Here is a 20,184-nt window from a genome sequence, read left to right as displayed (position 1 = left end):
TATAGTCCACTGAACATGTGTATACCCACTATCCGCTTTGTGTTTGTGTGTGTATTCCCTGAATCAATTGAAAACAAAATGCTTGACACATCACTCTTAGATGCAGGTACGTGTATTTCCTAAAAACAAGGACATTTTCTTATATTATCAGATCATTATTACATCAAGAAAATTAATAATTCCCTAATATCATCTAATATAAAGTTTATATTCAAAATTCCCCTATAAAGTATAGGATTTTAGAATTGGAAGAGATTTAATGATATCACCTTAGGGTCCAAGGCTTTCCAAGCATGGCAGTTCATTAGATTATAAACTTCCCAAATCCCACATCGGAGATTCTGATTCAATAGGTCTGGGATATAGCTCGGGAATCTATACTTGTAAACCTTAAAACAAATCAGAATCTCCCTATAACTGGGGTGACTATACATCTCAGTTTCCCTGGGACAGCCCTGATTTAATACTGTTGTCCCAGAGTAATAATTATCAGCATCCATTTCTCTCAGGAGTTTGGGCAGTATATCACATGGTTACTCTACCCAAAATCTGTAATTCTTCAAAAGAGAAAATAGAATTCCAAGGTGGTTAAGAGGTTTATTTTTTCAGAGTAATCGGAACTATATAGTTTTGCATTCTAATCAGTATAGCAATTTTGAGATTTTCTATTAACCCTGTGCATGGTGATTTACATTGAATTTATTGATATAATTTTCTGCTTTTTAATTATTTACTACTATTTAATTATTTACTACTACTACTAAGGGGAAAGAAATAAAGTGAGTTAGTGACTAGGAGCCCAAAGATTGCAAACCTGCAAAGATTGCAGGTAAATGTTGAGCATAATATTCTTTTTTTTTTTTTTTAAGATTTTATTTGTTTATTTGACAGACAGAGACCACAAGCAGGCAGAGAGGCAGGCATAGAGAGAGCAGGGGAAGCAGGCTCCCGCTCAGCAGAGAGCCGGATGCGGGGCTCAATCCCAGGACCCTGGGATCATGACCTGAGCGGAAGGCAGAGGCTTTAACCCACTGAGCCACCCAGGCGCCCTGAGCATAATATTCTTAATCATTTCCAAATTTAATCAATCCAGTTTGGAAATTTGCTAAGACAGATAAAAAGGTCTTCACAGTGTTTAGCACACTGCTTGGATACACAAGTTTGTTTATTGAATGAATAAACATGTTAATTTTTCTGTACAAGGAATGCCCTTATAGCTATCACTATGCGTCAAAATCTTTTCTGTCCTTAAAAATACGTTTAAATGTCATTTTACTCACATGACCTATCCTGAATACTTTGTGCAATTATGGTATTCTCTTTTTCTTGACATCAATTTTATTCAATGGTAAATAATTTTTTTACTGTAACAGGGAGCATTAATGTGATGTGGTGCCCTTGTAGAAGGTGGATCCTATGTTTAAAAAATACATATATATAGGAGCGCCTGGGTGGCTCAGTGGGGTAAAGCCTCTGCCTTCGGCTCAGGTCATGATCTCAGGGTCCTGGGATTGAACCCCACATCGGGCTCTCTGCTCAGCAGGGAGCCTGCTTCCCCCTTTCCCCCTTTCTCTCTGCCTGCCTCTCTGCTTACTTGTGATCTCTGTCTGTCAAATAAATAAATAAAATCTTAAAAAAATATATAAAACTTTATTGAAGTATAATTTATCAGCTTTACTGAGGTACATTAAGCTGCACATACTTAAAGTGTACAATTCGATGAATTTTGACATATGTATATACCTGTGAAACCATTACTACAACCAAAGTAATGAATATATTTATCATTGCAGAAACTTCCTCATTACCTCTTGGTAATCCTTCCTTTTCAACCCTTTTACTTTTCCCAGGCAACCACCAATCTACTTTTTGTCATATAGATTATTTTTCATTTTCTGGAATTTTATATAAATGAATCATACAGTATGTACTCTCTTTTGCCTGACTTCTTTCACTCCATATAATTACTTTGAGATTCATCAGTGTTGTTTCAATTGATTGTTTCTTTTTATTGCTAAGTGTTCCATTGTATAGATATCTCACAAGATATCTATTCACCTGTTGATGGGTATTTGAGTTTTTTCAGTATTTGGCTAATACAAATAGAGCAATTGGGCACATATGTGTACACGTTTTTGTGTGGACATATATTTCATTTCTCTTGAGTAATGTGGTGGACAGACAGAGGTGGTCTTCTTACTAACCATGCTCTTGGATAATCCCCCCTTGAATGTGGGTGGGATCTGTGACTTACTTCTCTTTTTGTTTGTTTGTTTCAGCTTTAGTGAGGTGTGATTGACAAATAGATGTGACTTGCTTCTAATAAGATACAGCAGAGGTGATATATGTGATTATGTGAACATAATTACATTGCACAAGATTGGAAACTCATTTTGCTGGGAGAGACTCTATCTCCCTTGCTGCTTCGGGAAAGCAAGTAGCCATGTTATGAAGGATCATGGGGCAATGAGCTGAGGGCCACATCTGGCCAATAGCCAGCAAGAAACCGTGGCCTTCACTCTAACAACCCACGAAGAACTGAATACTGCTAACAGTCAGATGATCTTAGGAATGAATCCTTCCCCAGTTTAACCTCAGATAAGACTTTGCGAGACCCTAAAACAGAGGACCCAGCTGAGCCATGCCCTGACTCCTGAACCATAGAAACTGTGAGATAATCAATGTGTATTGTTTTATACTGCTATGTTTGTGGTAATATTGTTATGTAGTAATAGATATGAATATAGGTAAATACCTTACAATGGGATGGTTGGTAGGTATATGCTCAACTTTCAAAGAAACTCTCTTTAAGTGGTTTTTGCCACTTTGCATATCTACCAGCAATGTATAAGAGTTGTAGTTGCTCCGCATCCTCGTCAACACATGGTGTGGTCAGTTGTTTTAATTGTAACCACTCTAGCAGGAGTACAGTGGTAGATCATTGTGTTTTCAGTTGGCATTTCCTTAATGACTAATTTTGAACATCTTTTAATGTGCTTATTTGTCATCCATGTTATCCTCTTTGGTGAAGTATCATTTCAATTCTTGTGCTCATTTTAAAATTGGGTTATTTGTCTCATTACCATTGACTTGTGAGAGCTTTTTGTGCCTTTTTTGTTGTATTTAAAGAATATTTGCCAAAACCAAGGGCACTAAATTTTTTTTAAGTTCTCATCTAAAAGTTTTATATAGTTTTAACTCTTATACTTAAGAGTTTAATTTCAGGTTTAATTTTTGTATGTAGCATGAGGTAAATGTGGAGGTTTATTTTTTTCTGTGTACAGATATTAAATTGTTCTAGCTTTGTCTGTTGAAAAGATGACCCATTCTGTGTTGGATTGTCTTACTACCTGTGTCAAAAATAATTGACATATAATTCCCAACATAATTTGACCCTTTAAAAGTATATTTTTATTTGCTTTGTTACTGTGTATTATGATTATTTTGTGTTCTTTATTAAGCTGAAAGCTCCTTCAGGACACAATTATCTTACTTATCTCTGAATCCCCTGAAACTAAGCATGTGCTTTGCCCATAGAAAATGCTCAATGAAAATGTGATATTTTTAAGTAAACTCTGGCATTCATGATCCCTTACTTCTCTGGGTTGAGACATATGGTTACCCCAAATAGGCTCATGATTTAACATCCCTTCACATTGATCATCTTAAATTTTTTTTCCAATTTATTTATTTTCAGAAAAACAGTATTCATTATTTTTTCACCACACCCAGTGCTCCATGCAAGCTGTGCCCTCTATAATACCCACCACCTGGTACCCCAACCTCCCACCCCCCCTTAAATTTTTTTTTTTACTACATTAATTTAGAGAGGCTGAATACCATAAGTTAGAAGGCAAAAAAGGAGAACTCCTTTTATAATAGTTAAGATCTGGACAGGAAACTCAGGGTGTACTCAGGGGGGTTAATTAAAAATTTAATGAAGCCAGCCTGGCTGGCTCAGTTGGTAGAGCATGAGACTCTTAATTATCAGGGCTGTGAGTTCAAGCCTCACATTAGGCTCAGAGTTTACTTAAAAAACAAAACAAAACAAAACAAACAAACAAAAAACAGCTGGATTTAGTAGAAGCTGAGATGGACTTCCCAACAGCAGCCATGGTTGTAGAGAAATGAGAAATGCAGCTACTGTCACAACTGTAGCAAAGGTGTGGTGTGGAGGTGGGTTGGGGAATGGTGATAAATACCTCAACTTTGGCTGTAGCCTCAACTGTATACTTCACTCAGGGAAGGAATTTTCTCTCCTTCAAAGCCAAATTGACAACTATCTGTTGTTGGAGCATATCCCTTGATCTTACCAACCAACCTAAGTGGCTTATCAAAATGTTATTTCTACCAATTTAATATTTACTCCTTCCTGAGAGGAGTTCTGATGAATACAATTTGCATGATTGCATTACATTCCCACCTTGTAAACTAATTGCCTTGCCTACTTACTGCTCCTTTAAATCTGCCTCAGTCTCTTCAGATTAAATAAAATGATATATGTAAATGCATGATGCTTACAAAATACTTAATAAACATATCATGTTTAAATCAATCGACTGTTCATATTAGCCCTTCAGAATACTCTATACTGCAGTTAAGTTTTTAATCTCTAAAATTGCTATAGGAGGAATGTGCAAAAAAAAAAAAAAAAAAAAAAAGGATGATTAGGCCTGCTGGAACTTTTCATTTTTTATGCTGTCCTTGACCTTGTAAAAATGTCTTTTGTAAAAATGCTATTGCACACTTTTAGCAATATTACTGTTTGCCATTTTGGTATCTCTAATTCTCATTTTTTTTTTTTTTAAAGATTTTATTTATTTATTTGACAGAGAGAGATCACAAGCAGGCAGAGGCAGGCAGAGAGAGAGGGAGAGGAGGAAGCAGGCTCCCTGCTGAGCAGAGAGCCTGATGCGGGACTCAATCGCAGGACCCTGAGATCATTACCTGAGCCGAAGGCAGCGGCTTAACCCACTGAGCCACCCAGGCGCCCCGAATTCTCATTTGTTTTTATTCCCACCCCAAATGGTGACCATACATCCCTAGGTTTATGAAATGTGAACCACCTACTTTTCAGAAGGATGTATGGTATGGAGGCAAAGCAGGGAGCAGACACAATTGTATTGTAATTCCAAATTTGTCTTTGTTTCCTTTACTGAAATCTGTAGGTTCTTTATGTTTTGCATTAATCCTCCCATGATTCCCCTGTGAACTAAAGCAGCACTGAAAGTGCTCAGTTGATAATGCAAATTTTACTACCAATTGACTGTGTGACCTTAGGAAGTCAGTTCACCTTTCATTTGTTCATTAAGTTCATCTTACCTATTAAGAATCTGCCAGATACTGCCTAGATACACAGTTCCTACCCTCAACTTGCTTACTTTGTAGTGATAGTGATGGTGGAGATGGAGATGGAGAGACAATACAAAAGAAAAGAAATATGCAGAAGTTACGAGAACTGTGAAGGAAAGAAAACAAATATACTAGAATGATGGGATGGGAATGGTGTGCTCTTTTCATAGGGCATTTGGGATTTCTCTAGGTAGCTGAAAAATGAAGGCTTTGAACTGGTTGTAAGGGTTCTTGTAGTTTGAAAGACGTGTATTTTCTTCTTTTCACTATTAATTGCATTCTGGAAAGGCCCACTGATGCCTTCATTCTGGAAATAAGCAAATGTTTAAATCAAATGCCTCAATTTTATACTGCCTTAAGGGAGTAACTAAACAATTTAGGGTGTATTTGGGGGTGGAGTTGCTGGTCACGAAAGAAAAAAAGAAACACCCTAACTCGAAAAAAAAAAAAAAAAGAAAGAAAAGAAAAAAAAAGAAAGGAAAAAAGGCAACCTGAGGCGCAAGGTTTAATCGTGTTCTCAGATTTACGCCCCAGGGCACATAAAATAAACTTCCTTAGCTTCTTCGCACGCACCGAGGGAGTTCCTGTGCCCAGAGCTTAGAGCAGCATGGTGGCTGTACCTGACAGCTGCTGGGAGGGCACTAGGCCCTGGAGCCTGGAGAGGAGGAGCCATAGGCGGGACCGACTGGAAACAGCCACCTCAGCAAAGCCGCAGGATTTCCGCAGGGTGAGGGCCGCTGTCGCCCGGAAGAAAAGGTTCCTGTAGCAGATGTCTCGTGATTACCTTGGGAGCTCTGTTTCGCCAGTTGAAACTACGGAGGAAAGAAGGATCTAGCGAAATATGGCTACGGAGGGTCCTGCCACGCGTCGAGTGCAAGTGGCAGAACATCCCAGGTGGGGGAGAGGAGATGCCGCGCTTCGGGATCGCCTGGGTAGGCTAGGTGCAGATAGTGTCCAAGATTTCTGGCTCTTCGCTGGCTGCTTCTTTTGCTCCTGGGAATGGACAGAATCCTTAGGATTTTATGAGGCCGCATGGCTGGGCTTGCGAGAAAGACCACATCTCAAAACACTTTACACCTTTATTCCTACCAAGGGTTGAGGTTTTTTCTCCATCCATGCAGATCCTTCTTTAACCTTTGGTGCTGAAGGTGGTACACTGTTTCTGCTGGGATTTAGCAGAAGTGCCCAAACTAACTTAGAACCCCTTCTTTCTTTGTCTTGCCTGCCAGTTGGTAGTGCTTTTTTAAAATCCCCTTTCTAAAATACTCATTGCAAACAAACACACCCAAACCCAACCCCAAACAAACCCCCCTTGCTCTCGCATCCCTTTAAACAAACCATAACATCTAGGCACTGTTATTTAGGGAATTAATCTGCTGCAGGTACCTAGCTACAGAATAACTTTAGTGATACCTAATGGAGGATTCTTTTCATTTGAGGGCATCTTGCAGATACTTTGTAGAAATACTTAGTTCTGACATAGGAGGGAAATCTCATAGAAGGAAGTCTCTAACCTGCTGCATATTAGCTGTGCAGCTTTTCTAAGGTTGGATTCTCTCCTTTTTTGCTCTAATTTTTACTTTTTCCCTCTTAATTTTTTTCTATAACATTAAGTCTTCAAGCTTTCCCTACTTCCTGGTTTTTCACAGTCATGTGGGAGTTGATAATATTGTAACTTACTAAAAACTTGCAAATGCTTTTTTCACCCTTAAGATATCAAACAGTGGGTGTTTAGTTACCTGGAAGAAAGGAGAGCAGCAGGGCTTTAGACTACTCGTGTATGTCTCTGGATTTCGGTATATTCTCTGAAGGTCTTTGGGGTGTATTGTTGCCCTTACATACTTGAATGAACTAGGACACATTGTGAAAGACATGCTTCAAATGAAATTCATCAGGAATTTGTTATGTGAAAATAATCTAGCACCTTGTAGTTTAGGTTTTTTTAAAATTTTTTTTTACATGAAACATATCCATGTATAATTTCTTCTGTTTCTATTAGTTATGATTTAATTATAATGCTTAATATTTCTATAATTACTGTGTGGGGGAAGGGGAATGGTGGTAACATGTACAGAAACTGAAGAATTATTTACTAGGTTTCCTTAGAGTTGTTTCTTGCCTTTTAGGAATCTCCCAGTATTCATTCATGCAACATACATTTATTGTTAACATTTATCATTCTGTGTTAGCTGCAGAAGAGATCATAATAGTGGTTAGATAATTGTGCTCTGCCATTTTCTTGTTTTTCACTTGTGCATGAAATACAGTAATAAGTTTCAAGCAATGTTTCAGCCACTTACTCATTTTAACAGGGACGAGTTCAATGAAATCTAGGTAGTATATCTATAAGCCCACCTAACTGGTCATATGTTGCAGTAAGCGAAGGGGAAAAAAAAATGCATAAGGGCCCCGTGGCTGGACTATCTTCTTTGGAATTCCTACTGTTTCTTTAGAATGCCTCTTCAACTTCACAGGGCATCTGACATTCTAAGTAAAGGCACTAGTCAGTCACATTAAACATTTCAGCAAACGTAATTTCTTTTTTTTTTCTTTTTATATAAATATCAAATAGAAATAGAAACTCTAATTTTGTTTCTGCATTTCAATCTCGCATATTCCCTGTACTATAAGACTACTTCAAATTCCAGTGTTCTAGCTTTCTTAGTGCATTCTTAGGAGTAGCTTTCTTAATGCATTCTTCTCTTTGGAATGAACCTTTAAGCTGTTGGATTATTGTTGTTGTTTTTTTTTGTAACAGCTTTATTGATATGATATCCACATACTGCAGTTCACCTGTTTAAAGTTTACAATTAAGTGTTTTTTTTAGTATATTCACAGGATTGCACAGCCATTGCCATAATCAAAGTTAGAACATCTTCATCATCCCCCAAAGAACTCTGTATCCCTCAAACTATCACTACCACTCCCACCCCACCCTTCTCTACTTTGCCTTAAGCAACCGCTAATGTACTTTCTGTCTCTATAGAGCTCTATAGATTTGCTTATTCTGAACATTTCAAATAAATGGCATCATATAATATGTGGTTTTTTTTGGTGACTGGCTTCTTTCACTTAATGTAATGCTTTCAAGGTTCATCTGTGTTCTAACATGTTATCAGTATGTCATTCCTTTTTAATGCTTGAATAATATTCCATTGTATGATATTATCACATTTTGTTTATCTCTTCACTGGTTGATGGACATTTGGGTTGTTTCCATCTTTTGACTTGTGAGTAATGATTTTGCATGAATTACATTTTTAATATGAAAGATTTGGATTATTTCAAAATATATTCATTAAAAATTAATATATAAAAATATTCATTAAAGCTTGAAAATTTCACAGTTCCTTTCCTCACTATAGTCTCTGATTGCTATCCTATGCCAGTTCTTACTCCCTTCTTAGAAGTTATCCCTTTGGTTCACATTCTTGTAATATCATTTTATCTTTATGGTATCTTTATATCTTTACTGTATCTTTTATATAAAAATATATTTATATATTATATATTTACAGAATATAAATTTTATATACTTATATCTTTTATATTTTTACTGTATCTTTTTATCATTATTACCATTTTTTATAAAAATGGTATAGTCATAAAAGTGAAATCATATTTATTTTTCTGTTACTTACCTTTTTTCACTTAATAATACTTCTCAGAAATCCTGGCATATCAGTCCATACAGATTTATATCATTGTTTTTTAGGGCTGAGAGTATTTCATAGTATGAATAATGCTATTTATTTAACCACTCAACTGCACCGTACATTTAAGTTTCCAGTTTTTCACTCTTATAAAGTACTTCAGTAAACATCTTTGTACATATATCTTTGGGCATTTTTATTTTTTTTTCCAATTTATTTATTTTCAGAAAAACATTATTCATTATTTTTTCACCACACCCAGTGTTCCATGCAAGCTGTGCCCTCTATAATACCCACCACCTGGTACCCCAACCTCCCACCCCCCTGCCACTTCAAACCCCTCAGATTGTTTTTCAGAGTCCATAGTCTCTCATGGTTCACCTCCCCTTCCAATTTACCCAAATTCCCTTCTCCTCTCTAACGCCCCTTGTCCTCCATGCTATTTGTTATGCTCCACAAATGAGTGAAACCATATGATAATTGACTCTCTCTGCTTGACTTATTTCATTCAGCATAATCTCTTCCAGTCCCGTCCATGTTGCTACAAAAGTTGGGTATTCATCCTTTCTGATTCTTTGGGCATTTTTAATGCTGTTTCTTTAATCTCATTAATGGAAATGGAATCAGAGTCAAAGTTAATAAGTATTTAAAATTTTGATAGTTCTGCCCTGCAAAAAAAAAAAAAGATATATTAGATTGTCTATTTGTTGTTAGTTTTTAGGAACTCTTTATATATGTATATATTTTTTGTATGAAGGGATATAGTTTTGGATATAAGCTATTTGTTGTTTTGTATATATTATATATTGTTCCCAGTCTAGCACTTAACCTTTAATTTGATGATGCCTTTTGTTGTGTAGATATTTTGTACTTTATGCATTATAGTACATTGTTGAATGATATCATCTTTGTCCTTATTCTGGTATCAGTGGGGAAGCTTCCAATATTTTGTCATCATATAAGTTGTTTACTATTTCTGATAAGTAGCCTTTATTAAATTTAGGACATTTCTTTCTTTTCTAGCCTGTCCATGCTTTTTAAATTATTATTATTTTAAATTTTATTTAAAAAAATTAGTCATGGTTATTGAATTTTTGTGCATATTTTGAGAGGACCATGGAATTATAGAGTTTTCCCCTTTTATTTGGTTGGAATAGTATGTGTTTAATGAAGAGATTTCCTGGTACTATCTTTATGTTCCTGGAATAAATTCTGTTCACAAATATTAAATAATGTGTGTTGGATTAAAATTACCAATATTTGTTTTTTCTCTGTTTTTACAGGGGATAATAACCTGTATTTTGCTTTTGTGGGCTATTGTTGTTTTAGCATCTGGGTTATTCTGGCCTCCTAAAATGAGATAGAAAGCAAACAGGAAAGATGTTAAGGTTCAAAGCTGATGGCCAACAAAAAATTCTTGAGATGTCTTTGGTACAAAATGGTGGTTTTATTAAAGCACAGAGACAGGACCTGGGCAGAAAGATTGGAGTTTTGAGGGGCAATTATATACCTTCAAGTTGAGAGGGGAGGTTAGTGTTAGTCTCTTAGGAATTTTGGAAGCAAGGCTTCCAGGATCTTGAGGGGGCTAGCTATTGTTAGGAAGAGGTCATTTATTACTGACCAATAAAACCTTAGTCATGAGACCCTTCAGATCTGTATCAGTGGGTCATAAGCTTGGTGATGATTGCTAATAAATACCTTGGGGGATTTAGAGGTAAGGACATTTCCAGAGGAATTTTTATATATTTAAGTGGCTTACAGGATCCTGGGGGTTCAGGCAAAGATTGCCTTTTGCCCTTAGCGAAGTTCCTAGAGGAATGTCACTCTGCCTGTTTCAAGGACTTGTCAATGGGCTATAAGGTGTAAGGAAATTTCATTTTTCTTCTGCCTTTGTTTACCACATCAGAAAGGCTTTCTGTAGCTTGTACTGTTAGAACCATTTATGAAAGCAAAGCATCATCTTTATTTAAGGTCTGGCAGAACTAATTCATAACATTTTCTGAGCCTTGTTAAGGAGATTATTTCTGACTACTTTTTCTGTTTTCTGTCAATTTTTAGACACATAATGTATATATCTGTATACATGTATATATACATATATATATCTCTTAAGTCAAACGTATTCAGAGCACCAGATTCAGCAATTTGTGTGGTGATGTTTTGGCCAATTCTGCATTTAACAGTATAATCTTCGTAGGAGCTATTATTTTCTTTCTTTCTTTCTTTTTTTATTCTTTTTATTGTGGTAAAATAAGTACAATATAAAAATTGACATTTTAACCATTTTAAGTACAAAATTCAGTGACATTAGTTACATTCACACTGTTGTGCAATAACCACTGCTACATATTTCTGACATTTTCATCATCCCAATAAGCTCTCTACTCATTAAGCAATAACTCCCTATTTTCTTTACCCCTCAGCACGTGGTAACCTCTAATCTACTTTTTGTCTCTATGAATTTGCCCATTTTAGGTATTTTATATAAGTGAAATCATAAGTATTTGTCCTTTTTTTTTTTTTTTAAAGATTTTATTTATTTATTTGACAGAGAGAGATCACAAGCAGGCAGAGAGGCAGGCAGAGAGAGAGAGGAGGAAGCAGGCTCCCTGCTGAGCAGAGAGCCCGATGCGGGACTCGATCCCAGGACCCTGAGATCATGACCTGAGCCGAAGGCAGCGGCTTAACCCACTGAGCCACCCAGGCGCCCAGTATTTGTCCTTTTGTGTCTAGTTTATTTCACTTAGCATAATGTTTTCAAGGTTCATCCATATAGAAGCTTGTATCAGACCTTGATTCTTTTCTGTGGATCAATAGAAAATTCATACATACACACATACACACCACATTTTGTTTGTTCATTCATCTGTTGTTGGTTACTTGGCTTGTTTGCACCTTTGGACTATTGTGATTAATGCAGCTGTGAACATTCTTGTGCAAGTGTCTGTTTGAATCCCTGATTTCAATTCTTTGGACATATACATGGAAGTAGAAATATTGGGTCATATACTACTTCTGTGTTTAACCTTTTGAGGAAACACCAAACTCTTTTCTATTCTGTTGTTCTTAATGCTATTGTAAGTGGAATTGTTTTCTTAATTTCACTAGATCTATTGTTTTGTATCCTGCTTTTTTTTTTTTTTAAATTAACATATAGTGTACTATTTGTTTAGGGGTACAGGTCTGTCATTAGGGGCTATTATTTTCATTTTGAAAATGCTCATTGTACTCTTGGGGAAGGGACATACTTTAAATGACTACATTTTAAGAGATGGAGTCTTGCTGGTGACACCCAGAGCTGTGAAGAACAGTACCCCAGTTACAGCCGTACTGCTTCATTATTAGAGGATTAGGTGTGAAGTTTAGAACAACACTGTACACTTCAGTTCTTAGAGAGAAATACTTTCCTTGTTTCCTTTTATAGCTTCCATGCATTTGAATTTCAAAGGGAGGAATGTTGAATGGTAAGTAAGCCTCTGGTGCTGAACACTTAAAAAAAGCATGGACAGACTGCCTTCCTGAGGTAGTCTGGGAAAAGGGCACGTTTGAGAACCCCCAGATCATTTCATTAAAGCACGTTTTAGGAGGCTCATTCTAGCTCTGCTGTTAGCACTTCACTTTATTTGTGTTTTCAGCACTCATAAAGGCAAATTAATAAGGATTCAAATTCAGCCGACCTTGAATTTTGTCTGCATATGATTTTCAGCAGAAACAAAAATGAGCCTCTGTGGAGGCTAGTGGAGTTATGGAAGCCAGAAAACGAGGAGTTACATGCTTCTCCCTCTTTCTCAATTTTTCTCACTTCTAATTGGTCACTAATTCCTATGGCTTTGACTTTTTAAATATCACCTTAATTTAATTTTCACCTTTTTCTATCCCCATCACTAACGTACACTTAAACTTTCTCTCTAGGTTTACTGTAAATGGCCACCTATTGGATTTCTTTGTTTTTACCTTGTCTTCCTCCAGCCCATCTTTCATACACTTCTCAGTGAGCTTCTTGTGTCAAATTAATTGATATCACTCTATCTGTAAATGTGTCTGTGGCTTAAAAGCCAGGCTCCTCAACATGGCATACCAGGCCTTTTAAGATTTGAGGCTTGATTACTACCAGCCTCCTCCTCTGATGTATTTAAACCCTAATTATAATTTCCTGAATGCAGCATGCTGGGGCTTTTCATTCCATTTGCCTGGAATGCATCACTTCATCCCACTTGTCTGACATCATCCTTTAAAATTCATGTTAACTATTGTCTTTTGGGGGAGGCTTCTCTAACTTAACCTCCCCCTTTTGGATTTATTTTACCACCCACATTCTCCTGCAGTAGGGATGAAATATCTTTTCTCTGTGCTGCCAAAGGACTGTATTTTTCTGGCTTATTGCTCTATTGTCTCTCTGTATTGTACTTTTTAGCTTAACTATCTTTTTTTTTTTCTGCCAAATGTTTCCTAGAGGCCAAGGGCTACTATTAATTTCCTTTCTAGGTAGAGTACTTAGTAAAGCACCAGTAAATACTTCTTTAAACAAATGAACAAACACACTTTTTTTTTTTTTTTTAAAGTAGGCTTCATGCTGGGCATGAAGACCACGGAGGGACTTGAACTCAATAACCCTTAGATCAAGACATGACCTGAGATGAAGAGTCATATGCTTAACCAACTGAGCCACCCAGGCACCTCTTAAAATTTTTTGGTTATTTTAAAATAAATTCACACCTAACATAAAAGTCAAATATAGCAAAAAAAATTTAAATAAAAAATAAAAAATTACTGTATACTATTATCCCAGATTCTCCAAAGGTAACATTTTACCATATTTGCTTTATCACCTTTTCTAAGTTTTATACACACACACATACATTTATATATTTATATTTATAAATATATAAAAAAGACTTTACAGATGTGTTCTTTATGATTTAATATAGGATCAATATTTGTAAATATTCCATGCATTCTTGTTATATTTCCCATCAACAGAGTATAATATTAAATATATGTACATATCCATAATCTATGAATTTTGTTGTTTGAGTCTTTTTTTTCCCCTTTTGTCTACCTGATCTTTTTTTATACTGAGAAAGGTATCTTATAGTCTTTTATTGTTAGTATTTTTCTATCTGTATTTTCTTACTTTACATATAGATTTGCCTTATAAAAGTGGTTGTAGTTTCATTTGGGGGCTTTTCTTAAACTATTACCTTTGTTCTGAATTGCAGTCCTCAGCATTAAGAATTTTCCCTGTATGTTTTTTGGCACACATTCTATGATGTCTGATATCAGGATTACTATCTCTGTTTTCTTATTTCCTAAACTCTTCCACCCAGATTATGTTTTTTGAGAATTTGAATTAATGGACACAGACAATTAATTAGATAGTATAGGACACAGGAGCTGTTAAATCTTGTAGAGTTGAGGCCACAGTGTCAAGAAAACTGAAGGTATGGAGGAACAGAAACCAAGATACTCAGAGAGGCAACTGAAATGTGAACAGCACTGAACAAAGAGAAGTGGAGATGGTGTCTTTGGAGGAATGACAGAATGAGACATGAAAAAAGAACCAAAGACACTAATATAAACAGTTTCTGATGACTGTCCAGTTCTTAGGACACCATCTTGAATAACTTCCAAAGATATTCAACATAGTTTTCTATCATTATAATTTCCTTTTTATTTGAGCTGTTTTTGGTATGATTTTCTGTTTCTTACAGCAAATTAACCTTTAAGATCAATCAATTAATTAATGAGTATCTTGAATATAGTAGGCTTTAAAAGATATTTATTCTCCTGGTGTTATTATGCAGATACACTATGATGTGGGACTATTAACAGTGGGAGGGTATTCATAGAAGTGCCTTGAGGTGATTGAACGGTATAAAATTATTAAATCTATTTTGGGGCGCCTGGGTGGCTCAGTGGGTTAAGCCGCTGCCTTCGGCTCAGGTCATGATCTCAGGGTCCTGGGATCGAGCCCCGCATCGGGCTCTCTGCTCAGCAGGGAGCCTGCTTCCCTCTCTCTCTCTCTCTGCCTGCCTCCCCGTCTACTTGTGATTTCTCTCTGTCAAATAAATAAATAAAATCTTAAAAAAAAATAAAATTATTAAATCTATTTTAAGAATTTTGGATCTATAAGGGAAAATGATTTGCTCCATTGAAATTAGAACCGTGGTCTCCTGATAACTACTCTAGTTTTCTTTTCTTTCTGTCTGTCTTTCTTTTTTTTTTTTTTTTAAAGATTTTTTATTTATTTATTTGAGAGAGAGAGAGAGAGAGAATGAGAGAGACAGAGAGAGCACAATCAGGGCAGAGGGATAAGGACAAGTAGACTCCCTGCTGAGCAGGGAGCCTGGTGCGGGACTCTTTCCTAGGACCCTGGGATCATGACCTGGGCTGAAAGCAGACTCCAACTGACTGAGCCACCCAGGCATCCCACTCTTGTTTTCAATTGGTTACTTGTATTGGGTTGAATAGTGCCTCCTCACCTGCACCCCATTCATGTCCACCTGGAACCTCAGAATGTAACCTTATTTGGACTAGCATTTCTGTGTACTTAGGTAATCAAGTTAAGATGAGTCATAGTGATTGAAGGTGGGCTCTAATCTGACAAGACTGGTGTCCTTATAAGAAGGAAAAACAGAGACACATGGGGAGAATTCTGTGTGGTGACAGAGACAAAATTTGGATTGATGCAGCTGTAATCCAAGGAATGCCAAGGATCGATGGCTACCACCTGAAACTAAAAAGAGGCGAGAAGGGATTCTCCCCTCCAAGTTTCAGAGGCACATGGCCCTACTAACACTCTGATTTTGGACTTCAAGTCTCTAGAACCATGAGACAATGAATTTCTATTATTGTAAGCCCCTCCCACTTTATAGTATTTTATTATGCTACCCTTAGGAAACTGAAATACTACCCCGTATGATTTCTTTTAGTATAAAGAGATTCTTCTCTGAATATTTTTCCAGAAAGTTATATTCTTTATAATTGAAGGAAATAATTTTTCCTGTTGAGTACATTAATCTTTTTTTATTCTTCTGTGTGCTTAGCTATACTATTGTGTCACCTAGGAAGTTACCATATTGTCATATCCTAGGATTTTCAAAGAAGTATGTCAGTGAAAAAATTTTGCTTTTCTTTTTAGAGATAATTAATGGTGGTAGGTATATGAAATATGTTTGTGTATCTTATGAATTTTTCTGTTATACAGATATCCTGAAGTATTCTACTCTTGCTTTCAGATTGCTGAAGTTAAAGGAGATGTTTAACTCTAAGTTTGGATCCAGTCCCAAGTTTTATGTTCGAGCACCAGGAAGAGTCAACATAATAGGTATTGCTAAAGTTCCTTCTCTTATTTTTTTCTTCCTTTGGTAAGATCTAAATTTTTATTAATATACTTTTTTTAAATTTTTCTCAAGAGAATTGAAAAAATAGAGTATTTCACATGTATCTCTTATAGCAAGTTAAGCTTTTGCATAAAGAACACACTATATTTTCATCATTCCCAATCCATGTGATTAATGTTAATTTTGTCCATTTATTTTAAAAAATGTATTGAAACTTCATTGTTAATATTGTTTTCATGAGAGATGAGAAGATTTTTTTGTGCTGCAGGTTAAATTTTTAGATTGTGGTGAATAATTTTGATGGTTTTACATTTACTCATTGGATTAGAAGAATACTGGGAAGCCCTTTTAAAAGTGTGGTGACCCGGAGGGGGCACGTGTGTGGCTCTGTTGTTAAGCGTCTGCCTTTGGCTAAGGTCATGATCCCAGGGTCCTGGGAGGGAGCCCAATGGCAGGCTCCCTGCTCAGCGGGGAGTTTGCTTCTCTCTCTCTCCCTGCTTGTGTTCCCTCTCTCAATGTCTCTCTCTCTGTCAAATAAATAAATAAAATCTAAAAAAAAAAAAAAAAGAAAAAAAAATGTGGTGGCCTGAAGAGTAAATAGGTTGCATTAAGAGAAAATGGCATGGGGAACTGAGGAAAAACCAGAAGTCAAGGAGAATTAAAAATTTCTATAATGGAAAATATAATCTTACAAAAAAGTCTTTGGAATAATATAATGAACTACCATATACCCAATACCTAGGTTCAATTATTATCGACTTAGGTAACTTATTTTATTTTGAAGCAAACAATGGGGGATTTAAAAAAAAATGGGATGTTTAAGCATGGTTAAGTGTGTGGGGGGGGGGAATGGAGTAAAGCATTTGGAGAGAGAGGGATTGTAGATAACTGAGAAGAGAAGAACTGATGGAGCAGAGTTCCCGAGAAGGTTAGAGAGGGCATCAGAAGAGGGCACTTGGACTCCTTTAACAGCCAGCAAGGAAAAAAAATGGTGCAGGTTCATGTAGGTAAGTGTGTAACTTTCTACTTGGGAACCACTGTTTTATATTACTATCTTTTTTGAAGGAGGTGAGAAAGACAGCTTTGAAAACCACTTCTCCATCTGTCATTGTCAATCTATTAAAAAAAAAAAAACCCTTTTATCAATTCATTTTAAAGGACACATCAATATATAAAGAAAAGTCTTGCTACCTTTAATAATATGTAAAGTAATAATTATTTAAAAACACAGTTATAATTATGCAGTTGAATTGTCTTCCATTCATATTGTGTTTCTTAGCTGGGCAGTGTTTGTCATAGGAATAATCAGGCGTGAAAACCTGTCCTGGGGAAATATAGATGAGCTTGCTTATTGTGCTTATTTCTTTCTTGAATTGTTATTTTGTATTTAAATCTTATGAATAACAACCTTGAGTTTAAATAGCAACTTGGAGAAAATATTATGGTACAATAGGAAATAAAACTCCTGCTGATGATTAGAGCTATGTCTAACACACTCAGCACAACTTATCAATGCCAGTCTAATTTGTTAGACATTTATTTAGGCCGCAAATATAAATAAAGTGAAGTCCTCAACTTTATGGGTGTGGTGGCTTAATAAGGAAGAGAGTGAAATTCACAAAATGTTAATATAAGGCAGTGTGTGAAAGGCTTCAATTGTTCATACTTAACAAGGTAATATGAAAGAGCAACAGAGAAAAGAGATATTACTTTTCGGATATTTCATATAACTAGTCACAAAACAAAATACTTGAAGATGATCACATGAATTAGAAAGTAGAAAAAAACTTGTGAAGGTTTAAAGAAATCTAAAAATTAACGGAAACTAATTAATATACTTATTCTAGCAGAAGTTTCTGGCTCGGATGTCAGGGAGAATAAGAAAACTCATCATTTCCTGTGCATAGTATTTTTATTTTCTGTTAAAACCTGGCTTGTGGTCAAGTTTTTCCTGTATATCAACCTGATTGAGATTCTCTTATGCCATATGCTAGCAATATTAAAAATTCTTTATCTTTTTCTCTAGGAGAACATATAGATTATTGTGGATATTCTGTTCTTCCTATGGCTGTAGAACAAGATATGTTAATAGCTGTGGAACCTGTGAAAACACAAACTCTTCAACTAGCCAATACAAATCCCTTATACCCGTGAGTATTTAGGATTGCTACTGTGTATAATGGGGTGTGTGTGTGTGTGTGTGTGTTCTTATCCAAATGAACTCTTTAGAAGCAATCAAATTTGTAATAAATCATTGACTTTATTTAAAATCTGTATCTGACTTCCAAAATAGTCTAAGGCTGCCCTTTAATATTTGTTCCTTTTTTTTTTTTTTTTTTCATTTGCTCATTCATTTAAGAAACATTTCCCATTTTAGATCCTGGGCTGTACAAAAATTAAAATAACTGTCCTTGTCCAGAAGGTATTTATCACCTGTTTAGGTAGCTGTCTTCAGCAAAGTCAGTGGTGGTGCTTTTCTTATGTTACTAGGGCACCCTCTAATTCTCTCATCATAACATCTTACCATGCTATATTACAGTTACCTGCTTACTTGCCTGTATTCCCCCAGTAGATCATAAACTCTGTGCATTCAGGAACTGTAGCCTCTCCAGGGCTGTGAGGCTTGGTGTCAGACTTCAAGTTTGGTGCTTTATAAAATTAAGGGCATACTTTTTTGTTTCCTGTTGTTTTTGAATTCTTAGTTTGCTAAGATTAAAAGATTAAAAGAAATTTGTTAATCTATTAATTGAATTCTATTAAATGTCTGTTCAATATTGAAGAACAGTTTTAAAAAAACATGAATTACACTGATGGATTTTCTAATGTTGAGCTGTTTTTGCTTTCCTGGGATGAGTCCTACTTGCTTATAATATAGTATGATGGACTTGATTTGCTAATTATAAAAAAAAGATTTGGGCATATGATTGGCACCTTTTATTTTTGGCTTATTGTTCATTGGCTAGTTTGCCTGCAGTAATGTTTATTCATTGAGTAAATATTTTTGCGTGCCTTTAATAAGGCACAATACGAGGCTGTGTCTGGCTTCTACATTGAAACCTTTAAAGAAAATTTTACATTGTCTCAAACACAATTTTGTGTCATTATTTGTAAACATTTAATTAAAACTGGCTACGTAGCAATTTGTCATATTGATTTACTCAAATTCACTTAACCATTCCCACCATCATGAATGTATGGTTTCAGTTTCATTTTTTCACAAACGCAGAGCCTGAAACAGACTTGAATGAAGGTAGAGTATTTGGGATATGATCCTGGGTGTGGTACTGAAACAACATGGAGAATGATTCAGGGAACCAGAGAGGAATTACTAAGGTAGGTAGTCCCTGCTGTAGGTAAGGGGCTTCATTCTACCAGGACTTCTAGGAGGTATGCAGCATGCCTCCCAGAATTGTCCACATATTGTGTAGCATTCATTGCATGGAGATACTATACTTTACTCACCATTGATGGGCATTTAGATCATTTCTATCTTCTGGCTATTATGGATAGTGCTGTTGTGGATATTTATAGACAAATCTGTGTGTGGACCTATATTTCATTTTTCTTATCAATATCTAGGACTATTTGGTTTACCTTTTTAAGAACTTGCCTGACTGTTTTCCAGAGTGTTTGTACCATTTTTTATTCCTGTCACCAGTGTATGAGAGTTCCATTTGCTCTACATTTTTGCTAACATGTCTTTTTAAATTTTAGCCACTTTCATAAATATGTACTAGTACCAAATTGTGGTTTTTAATTTTAATTTCTTTAACTAATGATGTTGAACATCTTTTCATGTACTTGTCACATAGATATCTTCTTTGTTGAAGGGCTTG

The 20,184-nt window shown here is 35.8% G+C and overlaps 1 protein-coding gene and 1 non-coding gene across 5 annotated transcripts in view; both read left to right on the top strand.

Annotated features, from left to right (window-relative positions):
* GALK2 (galactokinase 2) overlaps window positions 1-20,184 on the top strand; it is a 111,603-nt gene that overhangs the window by 1,270 nt on the left and 90,149 nt on the right. For 2 of the 4 annotated variants that reach the window (XM_044230953.1, XM_044230954.1), the window contains exons 2-3: window positions 16,244-16,332; window positions 18,375-18,498. In XM_044230953.1, the coding sequence (XP_044086888.1) occupies window positions 16,244-16,332; window positions 18,375-18,498 (213 nt within the window). Of the gene's footprint in view, window positions 1-6,037; window positions 6,285-16,243; window positions 16,333-18,374; window positions 18,499-20,184 lie in introns of those variants that run through there. The other 2 variants (XM_044230952.1, XM_044230955.1) reach the window with 2 other exon arrangements.
* TRNAK-CUU lies at window positions 3,947-4,020 on the top strand. The gene has a single exon. It is a non-coding gene; the product is annotated as a tRNA-Lys (tRNA).

This window comes from Neovison vison, chromosome 13, assembly GCF_020171115.1.
Source record: "Neovison vison isolate M4711 chromosome 13, ASM_NN_V1, whole genome shotgun sequence".
Taxonomy (NCBI): domain Eukaryota; kingdom Metazoa; phylum Chordata; class Mammalia; order Carnivora; family Mustelidae; genus Neogale; species Neogale vison.
The sequence above is the reverse complement of the archived record's forward strand: the minus strand, read 5'-3'. Positions and strand labels throughout refer to the sequence as shown.